The 22506-nt window shown below is 39.5% G+C and overlaps 1 protein-coding gene across 1 annotated transcript in view; it reads left to right on the top strand.

The window, feature by feature from the left end:
- The window catches only part of LOC122803762 (extracellular calcium-sensing receptor-like), a 351505-nt gene extending 336775 nt beyond the window's left edge, over positions 1-14730 (top strand). Inside the window, exon 5 of the mRNA XM_044073453.1 lies at positions 13811-14730. Within this exon, the coding sequence (XP_043929388.1) occupies positions 13811-14730 (920 nt within the window). The remainder of the gene's footprint in view (positions 1-13810) is intronic.
- The last annotated feature ends 7776 nt before the right edge of the window (positions 14731-22506 follow it).

Here is a 22506-nt window from a genome sequence, read left to right as displayed (position 1 = left end):
ACAGCAGCCTTATGTGTGGGTTTAGTTCCTCTTGGAGTTCATGTAGCATGCAACCCGGGACACCGTCTGGTCCCATTGATGCTGTGTTTTTAGCTTTGGAGAGGGCGGCTCTCACCTGGACGTCTAAGATGTCAGGGAGGCTACACTCTGCTGGGATAGATATTTCTCCTTTTGGGGGGGGAGAAATTTGCACTGAACCTGTCTGCCAGTATGTTGGCAATGTCTGTGGGTTCAGTGTATTTTTTGTCATTTTGGACTAACTCTGAGCATATCTGGGAGTTTCCACCCAGGTTTCTAACATAACTAAAGAGGGCCTTGTGATTGTCTTTAGTGTCTTTTGCGATTTTTCTCTCAAAGTTGGCCTTGGATGATTTTATGAGTGATTGTAGTTTTTTGCTAGTACTGATCAGAGATGCCTTCCCTTTTGGGGATTTTGCTCTGTCATGTAGTAGCTTCCTCCTCCTGTTGTAAAGCTTGTTTATGGCTGGGGTCCACCAGACAGAACACCTGCCTTTGGTGGAATGGGTCTTAGTTTTATTTGGGATTGCATGATCCATGCATTCTTGAAGGTGTCCATAGAAAGCTTTTATAAAGGATTCAGCAGTGTGGGCTGTGGTTTCCACTGGCCCAGGGGCCTTGAAGGATACCACTTCAGTCTTAAGAAGTGTGAAGTCAGCTTTTGAGAAATTCTTCACTGTGGTCTTTTGTGCTGTGGGTGGGGGCAGGATGTGGATTTCCAGTGAGATTAATTTATGGTCTGATCTCACTAACGAGGGGTATACTTCTGGTGTAGAGCATTGTGTCCCCATGTTTGTGATGATCAGGTCTAGTATATTATCTCCTCTTGTGGGAGTGGTGACTAGTTGTTCCATCGCATTTGAGTTTATGAATTCTAGGAACCTTTGGGCTAGGGTGTTGGGCTTGATTAATGCTCCCAGTCTATGTTTGGCTAGTTGAAATCTCCCAATATGATGGTATTTGGAGAGACATTCATACTCTCCAGTGTCTTCAGGAAGGCTGAGTGGGGTTCCTGAGTTTGAGAGGGTGGTCTGTAGCATGCTACAAACTGTAGGGCAGTTTTGCCTACGGTTAGTTGCATCTGGATGGTCTCCAATGCTTCGTGCGTTGCCACTAACCTAGAGGTGTGGGTATCTTTGATGAATATGGATACTCCCCCTCCTTTTGTGGTTCAGTCCAAGTTTTGAGGCCGAAATGCATGATATGAGGTATAACCTGGTAGTGCTGGGGTGCTCTCAGGAGCCTTGAACCAGATTTCAGTCACTGCACAGACATCGATGTTCTTCACACTGAGGATGGCTTCGAGGGCGTGCATCTTGAGGTTTAGACTTCTGGCGTTGAGCAGCATTACCCTTAGTTTTTTTCCACTTGTGTTTTCTAGGGAGGTGGGTTTGCCTTTTGAGCCTTGCCTAAAAAAGGCACTATGGGCTTGGCAAGAGCCTTGGCCAATATCCGGAAGCCCAGGGGTGACAGGTGCAAGCCGTCCCTTGCGAAGTAGTGTGGTTTGTCAAGCATGTCATCCCAAGCAGACAGACATTGGATCCCCTTAGAATGACACCAGTAATTGAGCCAATTGTTAAAGCTGATCATTTTGTCTTTGTACTGTGGCATCTTTCTTGGTGAGGGTAAGATGCTTCTCAGGGTCAGGGTCATACCGGCCTGGGCTACATAATCAGAGAGCTCCTCTATGTCTCTTTTCATGTAGTCCAGGGAGGTACGTCTCAGGTCATTCACACCGGCATGGACAATGACTGAGTCATATTTGTACTTGCTTTGGAGTGACCTGAGTGCTTGTGTTATGTGGTGGATTCTAGCACCCGACAGGCAGCTTACTGTAACCTTTTCCTTGTTCAGTCTGGTGAGAGGGATGTCAGTGTGTCTGACTATGGAGTCACCTATTACAAGTGTATCAGGCATGTTGTTTGGCCTTAAGGGCTGTGACTGTTTGGCACACTGACTTTGTGAACTATGTGTTGCATGTGCTATGTTTTGAGGTAGTGGTTGCTTGGATGTCTGCTTTGGAGGCCTCTGTTGTTTTGGTAGATTTTTAATTAGAGCCTCCGAGTATGTTTTTGTGTGTTTATGTGTTTGGTTTGTAGTTGTGATAGGTCTATGTGAGACTGGATTTGTGGTGTGTCTGGTTACCTTCTCCTCCTGACTGGTTTTGTGAGTAGTGAGTCGAGGGAGCTCAGCCTCCAGTTTGGCTATATAGTTGCATCTCTCACATATATTTGTATTTGTTGGGAGGAGGAGAGGGTTGTCTGTGTACATGAGGCAGTTGTAACATTGCCTCAAGATTCCCAGATTCACCAGCTGAACTGGAAAGGATGCCAGTAATTGACCCTTCGACATGCTAGAATAGTGTTAGGGATTGCTGTGTAACTGAGTCAGAAAGGACCTATAGGGAAATGGGTACACAAGGGGATTGTAGGTGGATGTAGTGCTTTCATTTTGTTTAAGAGTGCTTTACCTATGGAAAAATACTTTAGGAGCAAATGCTGGGCTTTTTAGATAGAGAATAGACTGTTTAGATTGAAAGTAGAGCAGTTCTAAGGGAAAAACTGAAGAGCAGACTTAGCAGAGCCAGAAATAGTTTAAACTTGATTAACTGGCACTGCCCGATTTCGTGCAAAATAGAGCAAAAGCGGGCTTTATAGCAAGGGGTTAGAAAGAACTAGGAAATGGCCCAATATGGCCAATAAACTACAAGTTGCTGGGCTGGAACCACTCCTTTAGGGACAAATAGGCTGCTCAGTGCTCCCCACTCCCACTGGTGAACAAAGAGGCTTCCTCCTATCCAAATAAGGATATGGACAACACAGGAATTATGACACAGCCCAGAGATCAGAAAAATCTGGACTGGACTATTCTAGTTCAGTAAAGGTGTTAAAACAAGGTTATGTTTTTGTTTTGTTTTTTTTTTCATAAACAGATAAAAATAGATACAGTAACAAACAGTAAATGCTTTAAATCGGCTAGCACACTTGAGTGTGTAGTCTACCAGTTAATTTAAGCAAAAAACAAACTTTTAAAGTGCAAAACAGTTTAGAAACAAACAGAAATACAGTGAATCAACTTGCAGAGCTTGTTTAGTAATAAAATTTCACTTTGTAGGCAAAATACAGCAATCGAAAATAGAAAGCCAGAAAAAATACTTATAAATCAATGGAAAGTCACTCTTCCACTCTCTACTGCTTGTAGAACTCTGCAGGACACCACGAGGAGCTGTGCTGAGTCATATACAAGCGCAGTAGCTGCACAGATATCGATTTGCTCCATGCTAAGGAGTGCCTCGAGTGTATGCATTTTGACGTTTAAACTTCTGGCATTGAGTAGCATTACCCTCAGTTTTTAGTTTCCTGTGTTTTTTATGGAGATGGGTTTGTCCTTTGCGCCTTGCCTAAAAAAGGCACTATGGGGGTGGCAAGAGCCTTGGTCAGTATTTGAAAGCCTAAGGGCAACAGGTGCAAGCCATCTCTGGCAAAGCAGCGTGGCTTGTCGAGCATGTCGTCCCAGGCTGACAGACACTGGATCCCCTTTTAATGATGCCAATAGCTTAGCCAATTGTTAAAACTGATCATTTTTTCCTCATACTGTGGCATCATTCTTGGTGAGGGCAAGATGCTACTCAGGGTCAGGGTCATACTGGCCTGGGCTACATGATCACAGAGCTCCTCTATGTCTCTTTTCATGTAATCCAGAGGGTATGTCTCAGGTCATTCACACCAACATGTACAATGACAGAGTCATATTTGTACTTGTTTTGGAGTGACCTGAGTGCTTGTGTTTTGTGGCGGATCCTGGCACCTGACAGGCAGTTCACAGTAACCTTCTCCTTGTTCAGTCTAGTGAGTGGGACATCAATGTGCCTGACTATGGAGTCACCTATTACAGTGTATTGGGTGTGTTGTTTTGCCTTATGGGCTGTGGTTGCTTGGCACACTGGCTTTGTGAAGTATATGATACGAGGTTTTTGTTTGAGGGTGGAGGTTGCTTGGATGTCTGCTTTGGAGGTCTCTGTTGCTTAGGCAGATTTTTATTTAGAGCCTCCAAGTATGTTTTTGAGTATTTATGTGTGTTGTTTGCTGGTGTATGTATGACTGTTTTATGTGAGACTGGAAATGTGGTGCAAGTGTTTCCCTTCTCCTCCTGACTAGCTGTTCCAGCCTTGGGTTGAGAGAGCTTGGCCTCCAGTTTGGCTTTATAGTTGCATCTCTCACATACATTTGTGTTTGTTGGAAGGAGGAGAGGGTTGTCCGTGTACATGAGGCAATTGTAACATTGCCTCAAAATTCTCAGATTCACCAGCTGGACTGGAGAGTATACCTGAAACTGCCCTTTGGACATGCCTGTATGGATAACTGAACTGTTCACTGATTTCCCAGTAGGGACAATATAGGGATCCTTGAACTTTTGTATGGTAAAGGGGGAGATGCTGTGTTAGCGTTTATTAGTGCTTACTGAGAGCTTGGAGTAAGTGCTGGGCTGTAACAGGGAAGTTTGAGTTTCAAGGGCTTCAAATGAGCTTTCACCTTGTCTCCTGCCTTGCCTACCTTTTGGCACAGCTCACAGGTCCTGCAGTACTCTGTTACATCTCTGGAAATCCCAGGCCAATAAATGTTCTGCATAATATGTCTCTTTGTACTTGTATGCCCATATGACCTGCAAGGGGAATATCATGGGCTATGACTAGAAGTGCCAGATAGTAGGGTCTGGGTACTACCAGCTGCTGTATTCTCTCACCCTCTAGTCCTCCCTCAGGGGTCCACTCTCTCTACAATAACCCTTTGCCCCAGTATACAGATTCCTCCTTCCCTTAAAAATCAGGTGCCTCACTAGCTACCTCTCTCAGGCCTTGTAATGTAGGGTCTGAGAGCTGAGCCTGTCTCAACTCTCTCTTTGTAACCACTCCCAGCTCTCCTTCTACAGGAAGTCCAGTATCCTCTGACAGCAGTGTGTCACTGTCAGCCTGGTTACTACTATTCACCTCTGCCCTTGCAGTCACTCTGTCCAAGGGAACATCAGTATCCACAAGCAGGTGTAGCTCACTTCAGTCTCACTGCTACAGGGTGGATCCCTCCCTGAAGTAACCACCTCAACAGTCCTGGCTGTAAGTGTGAAGTCTGTCTGGGTCTCCCCCAGGCAAACAGACCCACATGCTTGTCTTCAAGCATGACTGCATGTAACTGTGTGCACACATGGTACTGCATTATCAAAATCATTCCCTGTCAGGACATCTGCAGGAATATTCTCAAACACACCTACTTGCTGTCTTCCTTTTCCACCCTCCTAGTCAAGGTGAACCCTAGCCAAAGGTATTTGGAGTGGGGTCCCTCCTTAGGCTCTGACTGGAGTAGACTGCCCAAGCAAGTAGTGCTCCTCTGTAACCATTGCAGACCTCACAATGGTTAGGTCAGAGGCTGTGCCTCTCTTAGCCATGGCCTCTTTCCCATTCACTAAGACAGGATATAACCTCTTGTGGTATTTTGGTACCCTTGTTGTCTCAAGACAACCTACTGTTGGCATTTTGTCATTCCTTCTTACTGGCTCTCCAACCTTTTGTTCCCCACATTGCCTCCATGGAGAGCTATATGCTACATGGCTTCACTGGTTGGATTTAAAACATTTAACCCTAGGTCCTGGACATGTACCTAGACTACTGGCTCCCCTGCTACTGGCACACTCTGTTGGGGCAGTCTGGGCTGTACACCATGGGTTCCCTTAGATGCATAAGCAGAACTGGGTGTCCTTTTCCTGTGCAGTGATTCCCTGCTTGCTAAGTATGGGTCTCCCTTTTTCTCCAACTCATCTGCAGTAGTACATTGTCTATCAGCTAACCAGATTCTCATGTCCTCAGGCAAAGTGCTAAGGGCTTGATACCTCAACAAAAGGTCTGCCAGCCCTTCTAAAGTGGTGACTTGACACCCACTCACCCACCTATGAAAATAAGTGCTCAGTTCAACAACATATTCACACATACTTTCATCTGCCTTGTGTCTATGCTCACAAAACATTTTCCTGTAAGCTTTTGGTGTTAACTTGACAAATTCTAGCAAACAGTTCTTTACAATATTATAATTTAAATAGTCAGTATCAGACAGTTTGGAAACAACAGTTACAGCTTTATCATGGAGTAAGGGAGTCAGGAACCGCTCCCAGAACCCTTGGTCAACATTATACTGTTTACATACCTTCTCAGACATAGCAATGAAACTATCAAAATTATCCCTCTCTGTAAATTGTGGAAGAAATTTACTGACCTTTGTTGCTTCTGGGGTTCTGTTACTCCCTTTCCCATTACCTCCATTACTTTGGAGAAGAGTCAGCATCTCCTTTTCATGTTGCCTCTGCCTCTCCTTCTCCTCAGCTTCCAGGTGTAGCAGTTTCTTATTTTCCTCAGTCTCTAGATGCTTCAGTCTCTCTGCAGCTTCGATTTCCAAATGTTTGGCCTCCAACGCAAGTCTCTTTAACTCCAGATGGATTTTTAAGTCCTCTGTGGAAAGGTTGAGCTGTTCATTTTCTGAGGGTTGTACATCTCCACAGCCAGTCTGATTGTCCTCCTGGTTGCTGTTGTCTGATGCAGCTGTGACTAAACCTGCAATCATGTCTGCTTTAGTCAGGTTTCCATGCATCAGTCCTTTATTCTGGCACATCTCAGCCAACTGTCTCCTTGTCAGCTTACCATACTCCTCTGCTGACATGCTTGCCTGCTCTCCCTGACTAACTAAGCTAACAAAAAATAAATAAATAAAACAATTGTGATATGAACTCTAAATGTTCACTGTATGGCTGATTAAAAGTACAAACACCTCCAGTGACCACTGTACACAGGCTACAGGAATTCAATATCCACACTACTACAAGCCAATTAATATGTGATGTGACTAACTCACCACCATCAACCAAATAATATGTGATGTGGCTATACCACCACTGTCACCAATTAATATGCAATGCCCCTGCACAGGCCCAGTAATCAAGGAGCCTCAAGCCTCACCACTAACACCAATGAGGAACATGCACATTGGGAGGATGACAAGTACTTACACACAGTAAAGTACAATATCCCTTAAGAGCACACACAGAGATCACAGTCAATCTGGGACTGGTTTTGTTAAGGCTGGTAATAAATGAGTCCGTATCTTGGCAGCAGTTAAAATCTTTATTAAACACACATGTGTGGGAGGCACAGTAAATCATAAAGTGCCACCCCAAGATACAAAAATCAGCAGCCTATACAGGATATCAGTGCCAACTCAGCAATTTGTTAAAACAAAAGAACTCATCATTCTGTTTACTCTAAACCAATCACAACTGAACAAGTTTCAAAGTTTTAACAGAAGTGTGCTTGTTGCTAGGCTAGGCAGATTTGAATATTGACTAATTAACTGCGTGCACATGTCAAACTGGACCCTGTTGCTGGGGTCTCAAGCAGAAAATCTAACTTCCTTAAAACATGTTAATCAGTTAAATTCTAACTGTCAACAGAACATACTTGTCATCAAGTTTCAGCAATATGTACATAAAAGGTTATAGCTTGTTGAAGCTTCTTGCTTCCTTATAAGGCACAAATAAGAAAAACAACCTTTAATGGTCACTCAGTACTTTTCCATTCCTCTGCACATTCGTTTATCACGTACACAAACCATTTTTAGTAATACATGCAAGTTAATACATTCCCTTTCTCTACAGTTTCTCCCCCTCTCTCCAGATCCCCAATGAGAATTCCCACTGGCACAGCCATATGGTTAAGATCTCAGCTGAGTGGTCAAGCCAAAACCTCCAGCACCCTCTCTGTCCAACCAGTGCTTCATGTCCCTGCCCAAGTAGCTGACACACACACACACACACACACACACACACACACACACACACACACACACACACACACACACACACACACACACACACACACACACACACACACACACTTTGAGAGTTGATTTATTTACAAACACACAGACACTTCTGGAGAAGGCTGGCACAGGTTTACTAGCTATGCCCCTTTCTGCCCATACTATAAGGTAGTACCAGCTGCCACCAACCACTACTTCAACATCAAGCAAAAACTTTATTAAAGCAAAGCTTTCAGGTAACAACACTTTCTCAATGCAATCAACTAACCACTACTTATCAGCTACTATAAGGCCCTTACAAAGGGTGACCAATTCTACTTAGTAAAGTTACTATTATCCAAATGGTAAGTGTGACCAAGACTTTTAAGGCTATTTAGGAGTGGCCTATACAGTGTCACCAAATACATGTGCAAGTACTCTAAGAGCTTAAATATCTCTAAACAAACCAGCCACAATTAAAAGGTTTAAATATATATAATAATAATAAACAATAAAAGAATAAGACAATATTCAATAACTCAGCACAATGACTACAGAGTTCAGAATCACAAAAAATATTTTAAAACAACATTGCAGGACAGTCTCAAATAAATACAGAAAACATCTTAACTAATTTTACTATATCCCTATCTATCTCTAAAAGAAATAACTGTAATCTAGTTACTTACTATTGGCAAGACAAGTGCTGATGAAAGGATGTTTTCAGATCCAATGACAAATACAAAATGCCCAGACTTTCTCTGAGATTGTTCTTAAATTAATAACAACACATCACTATATGTCACTTGCCTTCAGTTCCCAGGCTAACAGATACCAACAGAATTTAACATTTCTCTGTGAAAAATACTTATCTCTCAGAAGTTTGCCTAGAACTGGAAGTCATAAAACAGTTAAATTACATTTGAAACCTGTAATTATTTCTGTTTCCAGACAATAAAAAGAACTTCTAGCTGTAGACATGCTGTCTTCTTGCTGCGATAAACACAATCATAAAATTCTTCACTTATTTTCTCAAAGTTTGAAAGTTAACTCTGTATGTTCCAAGTTCCAACTTCTACTATAAGAACACACATTGCACAGGCATATAGTTTATACACATTTCTTCTCTTTTCTAGCAGGGTACACTGTGGTTACATTCTTGAAGCTCAGTACATAACATACAGTTCAACATACACTTCTGCACCAGTAGATTAATACTCACATAACATATAGTTTTCTTACATTTGTAAGGCAAGCATATGAATCATATTAATAGTTACAAATGACATATAATTATTTACAAAATTCCAGCTAGCTGGGCTGGCAGCCTCACACTTACCTCTGATCCTAAGGAGCACAAGAGATTAAAAGCTCTCTGTAGAATGCTGTAATAGCAGGTTTTGGAATTTTCCATTAACTCTATTTAAATCACAGTTAGTTTTTCCTTGAATCATGACTTGCACTGTCAGGTCTCACACTTCTGATAAGGACCACATAATATATGGGGAGTTTGCCCTTATGTCATAGGCTTACAAAAGGTTGTGTTTATGTTCACAGTGCAACAATGTATCAGTGTGGGGTGCCACGATGTTTTGAGGAGAGAGGCTGGATTTGTTTTTTTTCTTCTTTGCAGGTGTATAGATTTTTTTTTTTTTTGGGTGGTGTATTTTGTTAAATTTCATAAGAGTGTACAGATTATTCTGTATTTGCCTAGTATAAAGATAAATCTGAATGTGTTATAATGGATATTTATTAATTCTTATAGCATGAGATGATGCAAATACTATTGATGATTTAGTTCAAGATCATGTAAGTTATTTTATTTATTGACATTTGATTGTTGGGAAAGTCAGACTGGGTAGGAGCCTATTTTCATAGGTGGCCCAGAGACAAAAGCTCTAAAGTATTACAAAACATTTTAAGAACAATAATTTTAAAGTCTTTAAAAATAATGCAGAAAAATGCAGTTTAAATAATTATACCAATTTAGACATAGTATGAAAACATTGATTAAGAATAGAATTTCTATGACAATAATTTAATTCTTTGAGAATTTTAGCCAGTTTATACAGAAATTAAAGGAAAGATAGTGTAATGTGAACAGGAATTCCAATATGAAGTGAGAGACAAGCAGGCTAATGGTATATTTAGAGAGAAAGCCAAGGGCCAGTAATTGACAGAAGCAAGGAAGTGAGTGAAGTAGGGAGAGTTAGGAGATGCAACTTATGAATAGGTTCTTGTTCACATTTAGGGGTATAGTTTTTCCTGATGTTGAGCAAGAACAGAGCCAGGGTTTGGCTTGGACGTCTTTCAGAATGTTTTTGAAGGATGGAAGGGAGGGTTATGATTTGATGGATAGAGATAAGAAGCTCCAGGCCTTAGCAACATGGTATCAGTATAGACAATACCCAGCAGATATGATAGGTTTGTGGATAGACAGGAGTTTTTCGTCACTAGATTATACTGACCAACTAGGAACATAGCTGTGTAGAATATTGCTTAGTTCTTGACAATCAGATGGATTCTGGATAATTTTATAGGTGATAAGAAGCTGTGTATATGTTAGTTGATGGGGTAGTTCTAACAGATCTACCTCATAACACCGACAAGCAAAAACACCAACAACGAGATCACAGACACCACAACACTGAAAGTTGAAAAACTCGAAAGTTCACATGCCCGACAAACCACAATCCTGACAGTCAATAAAACAAAACAAATACCTTTTCCAGAAACACACACACAACACAAGCACACCAAAAACCTTACAAACCTACATTAAACCTTACATACACAACTATCTATGCACTAACCTTAACCAAAACCCTAACCCTAAAGTCCGTCACTATTGCACACTTACCTTACCCGCACCCTAACCCTAAAGTCCATCACTATCGCACACTTACCTTACCCGCACCCTAACCCTAAAGTCCATCACTATTGCACACCTATCTTACCCGCACCCTAACCCTAAAGTCCGTCACTATCACATACTTACACAGTCGAGCTTGTTTCGCATGTCGGTGTTTTCAGTGTCGGGATTTTGGTCGGTCTTCCGGTGTCATTCTTCTGGTTGTCAGCATTTCCAGCTTTTGTTGTTCTCAGGTAGATCCATTCTAACCAATTTATACTTTTTAGTGCTATACAGTTGTGCGTTCTGAAAGAGGTATTTGCTGCGAATTAAGCAACTTTGTAATAACATTGTTCAAGTTTTGATTTTTGTGATGCCTGAAGGTTAATAAGGATGGGAGCACCATAAAGAAGTGTGAGAAGGAGATAAGTAGTGGCAAGTGTAGCTTTAGTTGCATCAGTAAGAAAGTTTTGGGCTCTATAAAGCATCCCAGGTTTTTGATGAGTTTTTCTTATGCAATTTTGTATCTACAGGTAAGATTTAAGATTACCATCCCCTATCATTCCTAATAATTTGCTATGAAAAGTGACATCAATAGCTGTATTATCAAAAGCTATGTTTCAGTTGTTGTTATAGCTTCCTGAGTAATTTTTGGAGGTGTGCCATGTTGCAAGTACATGATCATCTGTGCACTGTATTAGGGAGGCCTGTTGAATGGATTTGCAGAGGGTATTGGTGGGAATGTTAAAGAATAGGGTACCAAGTATAGAGCTTTGTGGTACACCAGTGGTGATTGGGAGGTATGGAGAGAGGGTGGAGTGCCATTTTACTGACTGATACCTATTGGATAGGCAACTTTTGAACCACAGATGGGTGGACTGAAACAGACCTATTGAGGCTATTCAAAGTAGAAGTTTTCTGTGACAAACTGTGTTGAAGGCTTTAGACAAGTTTAGAAATAAGGTAGATACTAGTTTGCCATTATCAATAGCTTTACTGACTGCATCTATGTAGATTAGAAGTGCAGTGTTAGTACTACACGAAGGAAGGAGACCATGTTGTGTGGGGGAAAGGGGTTCATTCTGCAGGAGACAGTTTAGCAATTGTTTTTGAATACATTTTTCAATTGTTTTGGAGACAGGGTGGAGTAAGATTGCTATAGGTTTAAAGTTAGTAATGTCTGTTGAATTTTCTCCTTTATGCAGAGGGATAATATGCAATGTTTTCCAAAGAGAATGAACATGGAATTCCTGGACTGACCTATTTATAAGGATTGAGACAGGGTAGGCAATACTACTGACTGCTATTTAAGGTATGTGCTTGGAAGCTCATCAGCTGAAGTAGTTTTTTATAGCATGTGGGCACAAGTTTGGAGGTGAAAGTAGATGGGGTGATACATGGCTGCTGAACAGGGTTAGGATTAGATGTGGGGGAATCCCTGGTTAGAGATGCTATACTATCTATGAAATAAGAGTCATTAAGATAAAAGTGGTTTAGATTCTTGTTTTCTGCAAAAGCCCTTAATGCTGTGAGGTCTTTAATACTCACCAGCTCAGCCAGAAGGTCCCATGAAGCCATGTTTCATCTAAAGACTAGATCAACACCAGCCACATGGTGTACTAATTTCTAACTGGTGTCTTCTATTAGGGAACACCACAGAAATACCTAGTGTAGTCTGCATTTCAAAAGCTAAAGCAGATTATCAGGCAGTTTTCCTGTTTCAGAAACACATTACTTTTATTCACGTAAGGTGATAGGGAAACTGAGAAGTAGCCCAAGTAGCCCACAGTGCAGAATCTGTATTTCTGCCTGTGACAGTAGTACCCTTGGTCTGGAACTGAGTTGTGATCACTGAAGGATTATGAAGAGAGGATGTATGACATACCCAGAGCTATGATCATTCAGAGCCAGCCAATGTTTACAAACTATAATTTATTAAATGTTGTTTTAGCAATATCGTTTGTGTAAAATTCAGCATTTGAAATGAGAAAGCCAGCTTTCACTCTCTGATGATATTTCACTAACTTCAAGTGCATTCACAGACTTACTGTATGTTATTTTGAGTTGTGGGTAATCTCTCCATGCATGGAGGGTCAAGAGGCTTTCCCTCAGTAATAAAGCTAACATTTTGCTGAGGACATGTGTTTCTGCCTTTGACTGTTTTGGCTATCACTTCTGTAAATGTTGGTACAACAGTATGATGTCTAATTTGATCATTCAGTGGTGAACTCATGGTGCAGTACTTCCCAATCACTGTCCAGTGACAGATGTCATCTTAATCAGAAGGTCGGAATTTAACAAAGCAGTTATGCAGGTATTCATCTTCTCTCTGCCACTGGCACACATTTGCTGGTGACTGCACTTCTAGCCCAGGTTGATTAGGGAGTTCAGGATAAGGGGGAGGGAGCAAACGTGTCTCTTAAAGCAGCAATAGCTTCTGTGGGCTAAGAGTATGGATAAGAGGTGATATGTGCAGCTGAGTCTCCATGATAAATCAAACAATTCTAAAGAGTGTCATGGCCTATATATAACAGATTATAGCAAGCTTATACCAGTCATTAATGACATAATAGTCATTCATTTGAGAGAAGAGCAAGGTTATGGGAACTATTACTGACATAGTAGTTATACAAGTGATACCACTGTCCTTAGGGGACATGGAGAAAAAAGAGAGAAATGCTTTACTTACTAATATTTAAATGTTAACACATGGCATGTAAAGAGATGCCTTAATTTATTATTGTTTGATAATTACAAAGACAAGTTTATTCTAACTGGTTTAATGACTGTAAACCAGTTAGTTGATGTCTTACAACTTAACTAATTTAAAATACATTTGCTTTATATCATCTACTGTTTTTAGTAAATATGCAATATGATGGAGCCACAGAGGCCTACAGACTGGCAGCCATTGCAGAAAAGTCTCTTTTTAGTTTCAGGACACATCATTGTATATGTATTTATTATTTTAGTTATGCCCTTTTTATTCAATTTCTGGATAGGTTTAGTTATTTTAATTTGATTACTGGTCAAATCAGAAGAAAACAGAAGAAACATAGAATAAAACTTGACTTAAGTTTACACTTTGTCTTCAATTTCTTTCCAGATTCCATTGATTGTCTGAAATGTCCTAAGGATGGTTGGCCCAGTGAGAGACAAGATAAGTGTGTCAAGAAAATAATCGAGTTCCTTTCCTATGAAGAACATCTAGGCACAGTGTTGACTACAGTTTCTATATTTCTAACAATGGCTGCTGCTGTTATCCTAATGGTCTTTAGAAAGAACCATCACACCCCTATTGTCAAAGCAAACAACAGGGAGCTTAGCTATGCACTCTTATTTAGTCTTATGTTGTGTTTCCTCTGTTCATTAATTTTCATAGGCCGCCCCACACATGCGACATGTATGCTTCAGCAAGGTGCATTTGGCATCATTTTTACATTGTCTATCTCTTGTGTTTTAGCCAAAACTGTTGTAGTAGTCATTGCCTTCAGTGCCAGTAAGCCAAACAGCACTCTGCAGAAATATGCAGGACCCAGACTGCCAAAGATTTTAGTTATGGTTTGTACTTCTGTTCAGGTAATGATATGCGGTTCTTGGTTAATTGTCTTGCCTCCATTTCGGGATGAAAATGCAACTTCTGTAACAGGAAGGATCATTATAGAATGTAATGAAGGTTCACCTGTGTCATTCTGGTGCATGTTGTCATATATGGGCCTCTTAGCCACAATAAGCCTGGTAGTTGCATTTCTGTCTAGGAAGCTCCCAGACAGCTTTAATGAGGCAAAATTTATATCATTCAGTATGATGGTATTTGTTAGTGTATGGATGTCATTTATCCCAGCCTATCTGAGCACACAAGGGAAATATATGGTGGCTGTAGAAATATTTGCCATTATATCCTCAGGGGCTGGACTGCTGCTTTGTATATTTGTTCCTAAATGTTACATTATTCTGCTTAGACCAGAAATGAACAACAGAGACTACCTAATGGGGAAGGGGGTGTTTAAAAATGGAAAAGATTAAATTAAGAATTTCTTAGCACTACTTAAAACAAAGAAGGGAAGCCAATTGTGTGCTTCTTGTTAGGGAAAGGCTACTGCGTGTAAGGACCAACTTTGCTAAGTTTTTAATCTTCTTCTATAATATCTATCATTTTAATATCAGTTCTAATTATTTTTCAGAACTGTAATGATTACACTAATTGCTATACTCCAGCAATTTTTTAAGTCCCTGATAGTAGTGATAAAACAGCAGTCACGAAACAATGAAGCTGAAGATGGAGCCCAGTTATCTAATACTATAGCTCATAGTTTTATCACACTTGTTACTTGAGGTGTGCCACCTACTTTTGAAATACTAATTACACTTTTTATCATGGTATTTCTTCTCATCTTTTTTATGATTATGTTAGTAAGAGTGCTTTGTGTGTAAGAAAAGAAACAATAGAATTTATACAATATTTACTAAGACTTATATGAGATCATAAAAAAAAGATAACAGATTAGATTCTTCATAAACTCTAAAACCTGTTACGTTTATTCCAGAACATAAATTCTTTCTTTTGCTCAGTCACAGCTTTAGAAACAAAGAACCATAATAGCTATGGGCACACCTTGTGCCAATAGCTACCACAACATTCTTGCATATTATTGGGAAGAACATGTATTCTGTAATGATGATTTGTTTAAACAACATATTCTATCGACGTTTTATTTTTGTATTTCATAATTATATATGGACTGAGAACAAATCTCATACTACGAATCCATTCTGAGGTAAAAAAGTGGAGATTAATATTTTCACTACACTGGCCTACAATTGTGATCATGTCTGATCTCAATAGTTGTGTAAAATGCCCTTTTTCTGGGAGAGGATAAAGCCTGCAACTGCTACTGTACTCTTTACTTCTGTTTAGATGCTAACCTCACCTTCAGAAATAGAGTAGATACAGAGAGAAAGTACCACCACATGAAGTAGTTGTTCATCAAAATACTATTACAGTGATGCAATAAATAAGTTTATACTTTCTGATATCAGTTCTCTTTGTGCCTAATTTTTTACACAAGTGAATATCTTCCCAAGCATAAGGTGGCATTCAGTGTTGATGTACAGATGTAAATGCACCACAATATAAAGCTGCGAGTAACTTGCAACATTTTTTTTAATTTTAACAAGAAATACATGAAGCTTTAATTCACTAAAATTAAACACATTATGATAGCATATGTAATAAAACACTGCATAAACACACAGATAGAATAATACTATAAGAAACTAATGTGAGATGTAAAATCAGTCATGTCACTTAATGAATAGCCCTGAATCATTAAATGACTTTTTAAGAATTCAAAAGAACAGTGGTACAGTTCAACATAATTTGATGATTATTGCAATAAAATAAAGTGCAAAATGCTAATAACAAGAATACTGTGATATACCAGTAAATATTTAAAAGTTATGATGGGTAGGGTGGAAAGGAAATACAAAACTAATGATGGTGGGATAATATCATTATGCTGCAAAAACCTTTCTCCTTGACGGTCCATGGTTATGATGGTTATCTCATTCAACTACACTATTTTTCTTGGAGAAAGACTCCTGCAGCTATATAGCAAACAGGCCCAAGCCCAAGGATCAGGTTCATTTAAGATAGCAGAAATTCCAAGAGAAGAGTGTTCAACTAAACCCAGTCCTGCTTCGGCACTTTTAGTGCTCTGTGAATGTGAAGACAGAAGCCCAAGTTGCAGCTTCACAAATTTCCTTTTAGAAACATTTTTGCAAAGTACAGCTGAAGAGACAGTTGTTCTTATTATGGACATTCTAGTGGAAACAGTGAGGGTCTTAATTTTTGTAATAACAATAAGTAGTACAATGGCAAGCCAATAAACAAACACTTTTTGGTGCCATGAAGGTTTTGATGGCCTTGCATACATCCAGAATACATACAATTTTTTAAATTTGGTTCAAAGAGACATCATAAACCGGTTTGACCACAACCAATGGGTTGATCAAACTCACTCTGAATAGGTTCATAGGTTAGTACTAGGCTAACTGCCCTTTTGGGCCATTTGAAGCCTAGCGAGTTACCCCATGTGAGAATCAAACCCTGCACCTTGTGTCTTTAAGGTAAGCACCTTAACCATTATGTCATCCTCCCACCCCTGAATGGAAGACAGTACAGGGTGGTCTGCATCTCTAGATATTTAGCCCTGAAATATTATTGATGATGCAGTTGCTATGAAATAGTACAAGTATTTGCATAAGCAGTCTCTAAAGGAGTTTGATTTAATCCCTTGCAAAAGGCTACTCTTAGCAATAGAGTGTGGTTGTTTGGTGATTTCAAATATAGTGCTCATCTGAAAAAAGGTTTTATCAGAAGAATCTGAAATAACTGTGGTACAGCAAGTATGCATGCTGATAGTATAGAAGGATTAACTTCTAGTGAAGAATAACAGATCAGGCTTTTACAGAAGGTTAAGATAGTTGAGAAGTTGCTCAGCTGAGCAATTAATTTAATTCAGAGGATGCTGGGATACACAGAAGGAATACATTTTTTTATTATGCCAAGTTGGAGTATTGTGAAGGTCTTTCGGTTTATATATATATATATATATATATATATATATATATATATATATATATATATATATATATATATATATATATATATATATATATATATATATATATATATATATATATATATATATATATATATATATATATGGCTAGATAGATATAAAAGACAGTCTTAAAGCTCCAAAGAAAACAGTAGTTATTTTGAATGAGTGACAATTCCTCCAGATGTGGAAATAAAGATACTTTAGATTTAGATATGAAGTACTTTCCTTTTACTACTGCAGAGTTATATTGGAGAAACGAATAAAAAGAGACCATCTGAACAAGGGCTACAATTATTGCAGTTACAATCAGAGCTACATTAATTGAGGTTTGCTGAGATCTTTGTGGTGTTCACTAGAACTTTCTATGACACAGAAAGTAGAAGAACTGAACAATGAAGGTTGCTGGTCTACTGATAAAAGAAAACATACATCCTTCAGGCTAGAGAAAATGGAAAGCAAGCATCCCATCTTGAAAAGGACCTCTCAGCCAACTGTGGCACAGAGCCAGTAATTGTTTAAAGCTCACCTACAGCTGATCATCAACTACCACTTGCTCACCTCTCCTCACTCACTCTCAGACGTCCACTTGGCTGTACCCGACTCATGTCCAGGGCCAGTTAACAGATAAAAGACACTGCTATAGAATCAAACTGCTGCTGGGGATATGCTCTAACCCCATGTCCAAACAGCAGCCTTGTGAGCTTTGTTATGACTGCCTTCAAGAGGTCAGTGCAACCTCATGAACAAGCAGTAGCATGGAGCTTGCCAGGCTTTTAATGCTGCAGTTACAGTGGACCTAGATTGCCTACCTCTGCTCAGGATAGATGAGCTAGTATCAGCCACCCCCAGTCCCTGCAGTGGCTGTGTTGATTGCCAAACATGGCTCATCTGGGGCACAGTTAGTTTTGTATTGCTCTGTGCCACAGAGTCAGGTACCCAGCTATTAATGTTGTTATTAAAACTGTCTATGGCATAGGGTCCAGATGCAGCCCAGAAACTTTCTTAATGTAGCCCATGGAGCATTTCTGAGCTTAATTGTTTAATTACACTAAAAAATGCAGCAATAAATGCTTATCTTTGCAATTTGGAGCATACCCTACCACTTGTGTGTAGGTTGCTTCATTGTTTCATTTCTTATAGAGGTATTTATACTACTTTAATTGATGGTGTTGTGCTTCTGGTAACTGTCCACCCCTTGGACTTGTTTAACTTCATACAGGAGTGACAACACCTCTAGGGAGTTGTTAGGTGTTTTGTACCTTGAAGAGTAGTTTAGAAAATGTGATAACTTTATGTTTCTAGGTAACAGCATACAACTAAACATTTCACGGGGGGGTGATCTGTAGAAGAAATAGGGCTAGTTTTATACTGCATAAAGAGACGATCAAGGTAAATAGTAGTAAATGAGTGTATTGGAGTGTGCAATGGCTTGTTTATGTACTTGTGTGTATGTATATACAGGGATAGTGTGCAAGTGGGTCTGGGAGTATCTGTGCATGAATGCTTATTCTGGTGTGACTAATTTTAAATGAACTATTTAAAGCATGTAATGGGGACTTTTTTAGCTCTGATGCTGTTGTTATTAAAAAGGAAGGAAAGCACTTAGCCGAAGTACTGTGGTGTTAAAGTGTGTTTTTTACCTGCTTCTTTGATTACTTTCTGGAATTTGAGGGGCTATTGGAGTTGCTGCAGTGGAGTTTTCTTGCTGGCATTTTATTATATTTTAGTGCTAATTGCTAGATGTGATCTTGACAGCATGTAGGGAAATTGTTATCTTAAGTATTGTTAAGCTCAGGTCTTGTGCTACAGTAGCACTGAACCAGGGTGTATTTTAATTGATATTGGAACATTTTCATGGCACTACATGCACTATATTTATTTTGATATATTTATGTTTATATGTATCCACCCATCCATTCATGACCCTTTTTTCCCATTTTCTCTCATAGGGATTGGGGTCACTTCAACAATGACAATCATCTAGGGGATCTAGAGGAAATTTTCTAACTGCTGAGCTGCTGGGTGGCCATACCACACACACACACACACACACACACACACACACACACACACACACACACACACACACACACACACACACACACACACAGCTACCACCAAATTACAGTGTCCAATCCACCTACTGTATGTGTTTGGAATGTGGGAGGAAAACAGAGCACCCAATGTTGTTTAGAATATTTTGCAAGCCCCTTAATGTTTATCAGCATAAGACTATGTATTAAGTCCTGTGTTTCTAAAGTATACCCAAACAATCAACTTATGCTGTAATGACAAGGTCAGAAAAAGTCAGCAAAATGCATGTCTACAGCTAGTAGAGTTTGGCTTCATCAGCCTGAAATTACCCATAAAGACTTAAAAAGTAAAAAGTCATGGACATTAAGAATACATGTAGGTGAAGCAGTGGTATGTCCTTAAGGGGTCATTTGCATATATCCCATGGGTCTCCACTACAGGAGGTTTAAGGTACTACACAGTGAAGACTATAGCTTGGCTGCATCTTTTCTTGTAGTTTTTATTGAATGGTTTGTCTGTGTAACCTTCTTACTATTTGCTTGTTTTTATCTGTGTGAGATACTACTTGGTCATCAGCAATAAATGGGTATCACACTACTTAAAAAATGTGACCCTATCTGTAAGGATCCACTGATCATTTCTTCATTCGGCTGTCCTGTTACTGCTGTATATAATCCTGAAGCAAGCCAGTTTAAGCCAGAAATGACATAAGAAAGTAATACAAACTTTCATCCAAACAACTTCATCAACACGAGAGCCGTCCATGCCTCTCCGAATGTTTCTGACACATGGTTAATCTATCCTTGGTCCTAGAATCATGTTGTGACTGATCCTTATGGTTTTACTACAGTTACAGCCTGTTTCAGAGTCTGTCTACATGTGTTGTACTGTCCTCCGATGATTTTGTAAAAAGTGGTTCCGACATTCTTCACTCTTTGTTTATCTCCTTGAAGCTGGTCATCAGCTACCACCAGCTCCTGCTCTCATTCTCTAAGCCTAAGCCTCACTGGAGCTCAATCAAACCCACGTATGGGAGACAGTGAGCAGCTTGAGGACATTGATGCAGCATCATACTGCAGCCTGAGAGTATGTGCTAACCCTACCACCCCACGGCAATCTTGTGAGTTCCACTATGACTGCTTTTGGGAGGTATGTGTCTGCTTCCTCATATGGTCAACCTCCTGACCAAGCACTATACAGCTTGCAGTGCACAACTCACAAGCTCTTAATTCTGCTATTGCAGTGAGCCTAGGCTCTCTCCTACTCTCCAAGATGGGTGACCCATATTGTCTGGTCAGCTCCTCCAGCACTCATGCTACTAATTAAACAGAGGTTATTTGGGGCACATTCAGGGTTTTTTTTCTGTACCATGGCACCAGGTCTTACATTCCTCTCTTGTGTAATACAAAAGACCATTATATGTTGCTGCATTCCTGGTTTCTAGACACACACACACACACACACACACACACACACACACACACACACACACACACACACACACACACACACACACACACGTGCACACACACAAGTCTCTCCTTCTTCTACAGACAGGAGCATCATCCTAAACTGTGGTTTCAGTGCAGTATCTATTTCATCTCTATTGCTTCAGTGGTGCTCTTTGGCAAGTGAACCCATTGAAGCATCTTACTGTCCATTAAATGATAATGATGCACATGAACTCATTAATGTTAATAAGGTAACACTTTCCCATCATTAAATAATGACAAACATTTGAGTTTAAGACTCCACATCCTTCAGAAAATTCATGCTAATGCAAAATCTATTATTCTATCAACTTTCTAAGTTTGTAAGAGCAATATTTAAAACCTGTCCCTATTTGTCCCCCATCATTTTGGGCTTTGTCCAGATTTTTTGCTCTAAGAGGTTGAGAGGTACCCTATAGCATTCATACTTAAGATATTGTTGTATATTTGGTAGTTAGTAGGGACACTGCTTTTACCAAAGGGGATGATGATTATAATGCATTTTTTTGCCTTTAGTTTGAGTCCATGCCTTTGGCACCAATCATTGATCTGTGTAAGCCCCTCTTGGAGTACCCAAATGGCTAAAGACACCACAGCAGTTGAATCCAATTTTATTCCACAAGACAATAACAATTAATTGATTAAAGATGTACAAGGGAAAATGTTGGACATACACCTGGACATTTGTGAACTTAAATGGCAGTTGCAGCTGGATGCAACTCAACACCCAGGTATTAATGAAAATGTTAGCATTTCTAGTGTTTTAAAATTGAGGAATTTTATTGGGCTATGATATATATATATATATATATATATATATATATATATATATATATATATATATATATTCATGTAAAATTATTAGTTTTTTAACTTGTGAATTTGTATATGTGATTTTTATATGTAAAAATGTTTTTCATTCACATTTACATGGATTGCTTATGTAGGCTATTGCTTTAAATAATTGATTATGTTAATGTAAGGTATTTAATTGGTGGAGTAATGTGTATATAAAAAGGCTGGATAGGGAAGTTTAATTTGTTCTGATGAAGTCCCCTATTAAGTGGGAAGAAAGCGCTTAACCTGAGATTTTTATTGTCTTGTGGAATAAAATTGGATTCAACTGCTGCGGTGTCTTCAGCCATTTCATTACTTAGTTTTTGGTTCAGTTTGGTGTCACTTTGTCTATCTGTTTGGTTGGTACAGCAGCATGGAGAATTCTAGTTCCAGCTCCAGTAGTGAAATAGCAGGTTTGTTGGAGCAGATTAATCAGCAGTTAGCTGAACATACATCGCAGATCAAATCTATTATGGACAAACAGCAAGGTAGTACTGGTAACATTTTTGGTAGCTTGGGCTGCCCCTTAACCCAGCCAGTACAGCCTACACAGGGTATACAATTGAAGCAGTCCACTCTAATTACTGAATACATACATCTAAGGAATAATTCCAGTAGGCTACAAGGGGAAAATATTAACGCAACTGAGGGATTGAAAACCTGGAAAAATAATAACTTTGACTTTTGTAACGATAAGGGTCAAAGTATACAAGGTATGCAGCAGTCCCAGACTTTAGCAGATAGACTTAATGGGTTTGAGAATGATCTTTTGACCTTTAAGAAGCTGCAATTGGAAAATTCATATGTAGAAAGGA

Source organism: Protopterus annectens, chromosome 6.part0 (genome assembly GCF_019279795.1).
Source record: "Protopterus annectens isolate FY-2018-M chromosome 6.part0, PAN1.0, whole genome shotgun sequence".
Classification (NCBI taxonomy): Eukaryota; Metazoa; Chordata; order Ceratodontiformes; family Protopteridae; genus Protopterus; species Protopterus annectens.
Note: the sequence above shows the minus strand (reverse complement) of the source record. Positions and strands in the feature narration are given on the sequence as shown.